The sequence below is a fragment of the Ammodytes marinus genome (genome assembly GCF_949987685.1).
Source record: "Ammodytes marinus genome assembly, contig: scaffold_97, whole genome shotgun sequence".
Taxonomy (NCBI): domain Eukaryota; kingdom Metazoa; phylum Chordata; class Actinopteri; order Uranoscopiformes; family Ammodytidae; genus Ammodytes; species Ammodytes marinus.
The window spans coordinates 24,917-32,416 of record NW_027648089.1 but is presented as its reverse complement, the minus strand read 5'-3'; the positions used below and the strand labels follow the sequence as shown (position 1 = coordinate 32,416).

The window sequence follows — 7,500 nt, the reverse complement described above, 5'->3', positions numbered from 1 at the left end:
CAAAATTTGCATTAACTATTTTTGTTTTATTTATATATTTATTTACATTTGCATGTGATTGACCTACTTGTGATAATTGTGAATTAAACAGACGGATTTGGGAAGATGTACACAAAGCTTCGTTGCTTCATTCATCTTCTACCTCAACATCTCCTTTGTACCACCGTCCTGGCCACTTGGGACCCTTAACAAACTGACGTATTTTACTGTCTACTGGCACCATAACCATGTTACTGTCTCCTGGCACCATAATCATGTTACTGTCTCCTAGCACCATAACCATGTTACTGTCTCCTGGCACCATAACCATGTTACTGTCTCCTGGCACCATAACCATGTTACTGTCTCCTACTGGCACCATAACCATGTTACTGTCTCCTACTGGCACCATAACCATGTTACTGTCTCCTACTGGCACCATAACCATGTTACTGTCTCCTGGCACCATAACCATGTTACTGTCTCCTACTGGCACCATAACCATGTTACTGTCTCCTACTGGCACCATGTTACTGTCTCCTGGCACCATAACCATGTTACTGTCTACTAGCACCATAACCATGTTACTGTCTCCTAGCACCATAACCATGTTACTGTCTCCTACTGGCACCATAACCATGTTACTGTCTCCTAGCACCATAACCATGTTACTGTCTCCTACTGGCACCATAACCATGTTCCTGTCTCCTACTGGCACCATAACCATGTTACTGTCTCCTAGCACCATAACCATGTTACTGTCTCCTAGCACCATAACCATGTTACTGTCTCCTACTGGCACCATAACCATGTTACTGTCTACTACTGGCACCATAACCATGTTACTGGCACCATAACCATGTTACTGTCTCCTGGCACCATAACCATGTTACTGTCTCCTAGCACCATAACCATGTTACTGTCTCCTAGCACCATAACCATGTTACTGTCTACTGGCACCATAACCATGTTACTGTCTCCTAGCACCATAACCATGTTACTGTCTCCTACTGGCACCATAACCATGTTACTGTCTCCTACTGGCACCATAACCATGTTACTGTCTCCTACTGGCACCATAACCATGTTACTGTCTCCTACTGGCACCATAACCATGTTACTGTCTCCTAGCACCATAACCATGTTACTGTCACCATAACCATGTTACTGTCTCCTGGCACCATAACCATGTTACTGTCTACTGGCACCATAACCATGTTACTGTCTCCTGGCACCATAACCATGTTACTGTCTCCTGGCACCATAACCATGTTACTGGCACCATAACCATGTTACTGTCTACTGGCACCATAACCATGTTACTGTCTCCTGCACCATAACCATGTTACTAGCACCATAACCATGTTACTGTCTCCTACTGGCACCATAACCATGTTACTGTCTCCTGGCACCATAACCATGTTACTGTCTCCTGGCACCATAACCATGTTACTGTCTCCTAGCACCATAACCATGTTACTGTCTCCTGGCACCATAACCATGTTACTGTCTCCTAGCACCATAACCATGTTACTGTCTCCTGGCACCATAACCATGTTACTGTCTCCTGGCACCATGTTACTGTCTCCTGGCACCATAACCATGTTACTGTGTACTGGCACCATAACCATGTTACTGTCTCCTAGCACCATGTTACTGTCTCCTACTGGCACCATAACCATGTTACTGTGTACTGGCACCATAACCATGTTACTGTCTACTGGCACCATAACCATGTTACTGTCTCCTGGCACCATGTTACTGTGTACTGGCACCATAACCATGTTACTGTCTCCTAGCACCATAACCATGTTACTGTCTCCTGGCACCATGTTACTGTGTACTGGCACCATAACCATGTTACTGTCTCCATAACCATGTTACTGTCTCCATAACCATGTTACTGTCTCCTGGCACCATAACCATGTTACTGTCTACTGGCACCATAACCATGTTACTGTCTACTGGCACCATAACCATGTTACTGTCTCCTGGCACCATAACCATGTTACTGTCTCCTACTGGCACCATAACCATGTTACTGTCTCCTAGCACCATAACCATGTTACTGTCTCCTAGCACCATAACCATGTTACTGTCTCCTACTGGCACCATGTTACTGTCTCCTACTGGCACCATAACCATGTTACTGTCTCCTGGCACCATAACCATGTTACTGTCTACTGGCACCATAACCATGTTACTGTCTACTGGCACCATAACCATGTTACTGTCTCCTGGCACCATAACCATGTTACTGTCTCCTAGCACCATAACCATGTTACTGTCTACTGGCACCATAACCATGTTACTGTCTCCTACTGGCACCATAACCATGTTACTGTCTCCTACTGGCACCATAACCATGTTACTGTCTACTAGCACCATAACCATGTTACTGTCTCCTGGCACCATAACCATGTTACTGTCTCCTGGCACCATAACCATGTTACTGTCTCCTGGCACCATAACCATGTTACTGTCTACTGGCACCATAACCATGTTACTGTCTCCTACTGGCACCATAACCATGTTACTGTCTCCATAACCATGTTACTGTCTCCTGGCACCATAACCATGTTACTGTCTCCTAGCACCATAACCATGTTACTGTCTCCTGGCACCATAACCATGTTACTGTCTCCTGGCACCATAACCATGTTACTGTCTCCTGGCACCATGTTACTGTCTCCTAGCACCATAACCATGTTACTGTCTCCTAGCACCATAACCATGTTACTGTCTCCTAGCACCATAACCATGTTACTGTCTCCTAGCACCATAACCATGTTACTGTCTCCTAGCACCATAACCATGTTACTGTCTACTGGCACCATAACCATGTTACTGTCTCCTAGCACCATAACCATGTTACTGTCTCCTGGCACCATAACCATGTTACTGTCTCCTACTGGCACCATAACCATGTTACTGTGTACTGGCACCATAACCATGTTACTGTCTCCTAGCACCATGTTACTGTCTCCTGGCACCATGTTACTGTGTACTGGCACCATAACCATGTTACTGTCTCCTAGCACCATAACCATGTTACTGTCTCCTGGCACCATAACCATGTTACTGTCTCCTAGCACCATGTTACTGTCTCCTGGCACCATGTTACTGTGTACTGGCACCATAACCATGTTACTGTCTCCTAGCACCATAACCATGTTACTGTCTCCTAGCACCATAACCATGTTACTGTCTCCATAACCATGTTACTGTCTCCTAGCACCATGTTACTGTCTCCTAGCACCATAACCATGTTACTGTCTCCTAGCACCATGTTACTGTCTCCTAGCACCATAACCATGTTACTGTCTCCTGGCACCATAACCATGTTACTGTCTCCTACTGGCACCATAACCATGTTACTGTCTCCTACTGGCACCATAACCATGTTACTGTCTCCTAGCACCATAACCATGTTACTGTCTACTGGCACCATAACCGCTGGAAACTGTGTCTGTTATTGTTTGACGTTGTTTACGACTTCATTCAGTGAGGGAAGGTGATTCGCCGCCAGTAAAACTAAACCAAGAAGAAGGTAGAGTATTCTGCTCCCCCATGGGTCTGCAAATAGAACCCTCTCCTCCTCTGAAACTGTGTAGTGCGCACACACACACACACACACACACACACACACACACACACTCACACACACACACACACACACACACACACACACACACACACACACACACACACACACACACACACACACACACAGATTGACACCCAGCCGTTCTATCAGTTCAGTTCAGAGGTTTATTGATGACATCATCGTGTGTCTGTGCTGTGATTGGCTGAGGTGTATTCTTTGGCGACGCCCAGGAACACTCAGCGTTTTCCTTCCAGCTGGACTCCTGTGTGTCATAAACCTCCTGGAGACAGATCAACAAACACAGAGTTAATAATCAGAAATAGACTCGCCCCATGGGCTCCATGGGCTCCATGGGCCTCATGGGCCTCGGCCAGCCGCGGTCGTTCTCTGCATGTCACTCCCCTCTCTGCCCCATTTCAACTCTGTCTCTACACTATCAATAAAGCAGAAAAATGACCAAAAAAATATCTTAAAAAATAATAATAATAATCAGAAATAGATGATCTTAAAAACATGATGAAAGTCAATATATATAAAGAGCTAAAGACATCGTTAAAGACCTGATTTATTAAATACAATAAATGCGGTTTTCAGAATATGTTCTGTAAAAACTATGGACATCTATCTATCTATCGATAGATAGATAGATAGATAGATAGATAGATAGATAGATAGATAGATAGATAGATAGATAGATAGATAGATAGATAGATAGATAGATAGATAGATAGATAGATAGATAGATAGATAGATAGATAGACGGACAGACAGGCAGACAGAGACACAGACAGACAGAGACACAGACAGACAGACAGACAGAGACACAGATAGACAGACAGACAGACAGAGACACAGACAGACAGACAGACAGAGACACAGACAGACAGACAGACAGACAGACAGAGACACAGACAGACAGACAGACAGACAGACAGAGACACAGACAGACAGACAGACAGACAGACAGACAGACAGACAGACAGACAGACAGACAGACAGACAGACAGAGAGACAGACAGACAGACAGACAGACAGACAGACAGACAGACAGACAGACAGAGAGACAGACAGACAGACAGACAGACAGACAGACAGACAGACAGACCTTCTTCCAGATGGGAACATGAGCTTTCAGTCGGCTGATCCCGTGTTGAATCGCCTGCTGGCCGTCATGACGATGAGGAGAGGAGATCGCCATGACAACGCTGGCCTGACCAACCTCCACCCACCTGAGAGAGAGAGAGAGAGAGACATAGGGTTAATACAGAGAGAGAGAGAGAGAGAGGGGGGCGAGAGACATAGGGTTAATACAGAGAGAGAGAGAGAGAGAGAGAGACATAGGGTTAATACAGAGAGAGAGAGAGAGAGGGGGGCGAGAGACATAGGGTTAATACAGAGAGAGAGAGAGAGAGAGAGAGACATAGGGTTAATACAGAGAGAGAGAGAGAGAGAGAGAGACATAGGGTTAATACAGAGAGAGAGAGAGAGAGAGAGAGAGATAGGGTTAATACAGAGAGAGAGAGAGAGAGAGAGAGAGATAGGGTTAATACAGAGAGAGAGAGAGAGAGAGAGAGAGACATAGGGTTAATACAGAGAGAGAGAGAGAGAGAGAGAGAGATAGGGTTAATACAGAGAGAGAGAGAGAGAGAGAGAGACATAGGGTTAATACAGAGAGAGAGAGAGACATAGGGTTAATACAGAGAGAGAGAGAGAGAGAGATAGGGTTAATACAGAGAGAGAGAGAGAGAGACATAGGGTTAATACAGAGAGAGAGAGACATAGGGTTAATACAGAGAGAGAGAGAGAGAGAGAGAGAGAGAGAGAGGGTTAATACACAGAGAGAGAGACATAGGGTTAATACAGAGAAGAGAGAGAGAGAGAGAGAGAGAGGGTTAATACAGAGAGAGAGAGACATAGGGTTAATACACACACAGAGAGAGAGAGAGAGGGTTAATACAGAGAGAGAGAGAGAGAGAGAGGGTTAATACAGAGAGAGAGAGAGAGAGAGGGGCGAGAGACGAGAGACATACAGAGCAGTGGTTCTCAAAGTGCAAGAACCACTGCTCTGTATTAAACATATATGGCGGCCCACATTGAATTATGAATTATTAAAAAAAAAAGTGTCTGCATACCCCCAGAAAGTGGGTAGTTGCGCCCCTGCAAACACACACACACAGTCTTTCACTCACTCACTCACTCACTCACTCACTCACTCACTCACTCACTCACTCACTCACTCACTCACTCACTCACTCACTCACTCACACACAGTCTCACACACACACACACACACACACACACACACACACTGACCCCAGGCGGTGGTGGATGCAGATTTTCTCCACACTGGGCAGCGGGCTCTGATGTCATCACACAGTTTGCTGAATTCTGATTGGACCATCAGATCGTACGGCTGAGTATTCTAAACCAATCACCTTCCTGCCTTCAATCAGGTCCTCACGGGTCGTTCCTACACACACACACACACAGAGAGAGAACACACACACACACACACACACACACACACACACACACACACACACACACACACACACACACACACACACACACACACACACACACACACAGAGAGAGAAACACACACACACACACACACACACACACACACACACACACACATTTTTAGTACTTTATTTGCGCCCACAATTAATAATAATATACATAAGGACACAAATGTCATAGATGCAAAGTTTTCTCCGACACAACTCTGAAACGTGGCCAATGCCAGTCAAACAGCTGATATTATGGGTACACACAACACCTTCTCCTCCAAATATGGCGACTGCCAATGATGGAGGACACTGAGCAGTATTTGGCAAGCTGTTTTGCGCTTGTTTTTGTAAGGCCGACAATCCTAAGACCACTAGTGACAAGCCTATGCACATGGCCTAGACTGCCAAAATGAACACAAGTAAATGACAGTTGTAGCCCATGGAGTTAATTGTCTGTACTAGAGGGTAATATTTCACCAGCTTAGTTAAATAAGCCTCCTCTAAACTTGAGTCAAAGGTGCAGGCTACCTCCAGGATGTGCACTTTTCTACGGTGCTCATCTATTATCAAAATGTCAGGCCTGGTGGCACTTAGATCAGTAAACACACACACACACACACACACACACACACACACACACACACCACACACACACACACACACACACACAGAAACACACACACACACACAGTAACACACAGAGAGAAACACAGAGACACACACACACACACACACACAAGCAGAGAGAGAGAGACAGAGACACATACAGTAAGACACAGAGAAACACACACACAATCACACACACACACACACACACACACACACACACACACCACACACACACACACACACACACACACACACACACACACACACACACACACACACACACACACACACACACACACACACACACACACACACGTCATTTCACATATTAAGATGAAATATTTGAAATTTAAAAATATAGTGTGTGTATTATTTTGTGTGTGTTATTCTCTGTTTGTGTCTGTGCATCTGTCTGTCTGTGCATCTGTCTGTCTGTCTGTCTGTCTGTGTGTCTGTGTGTCTGTCTGTGTGTCTGTCTGTCTGTCTGTGTGTCTGTGTGTCTGTCTGTGTGTCTGTGTGTCTGTGTGTCTGTGTCTGTCTGTCTGTCTGTGTCTGTGTGTCTGTGTGTCTGTGTGTCTGTCTCTGTCTGTTCTGTGCATCTGTCTGTCTGTCTGTCTGTCTGTGGATATGAGAGTGAGACCTATAAACAGAGACACGGCTCCACATGTTGGGCTGCTGACGGCGTCCACCACTTCCTGGACTGACAGCCAATCAGGGCTCAGCTTGAAGACGTCTCTCTGTGACATCACTGGCTCTGAACACAACGGACCAATCATATTAAAGGTTGTTGAC

General features: G+C 45.4%; 1 protein-coding gene across 1 annotated transcript in view; it reads right to left on the bottom strand.

The window, feature by feature from the left end:
* Positions 1–3,737: 3,737 nt before the first annotated feature.
* Positions 3,738–7,500, bottom strand: part of LOC307270633 (molybdopterin synthase catalytic subunit) — a gene marked incomplete at its 3' end in the record, with an annotated part of 4,421 nt that continues 658 nt past the window's right edge. Inside the window, 6 exon segments of the mRNA XM_080054514.1 lie at positions 3,738–3,866; positions 4,692–4,815; positions 5,900–5,939; positions 5,942–5,996; positions 5,998–6,056; positions 7,349–7,462. Of these exon segments, the coding sequence (XP_079910640.1) occupies positions 3,738–3,866; positions 4,692–4,815; positions 5,900–5,939; positions 5,942–5,996; positions 5,998–6,056; positions 7,349–7,454 (513 nt within the window). The 5' untranslated portion in view covers positions 7,455–7,462.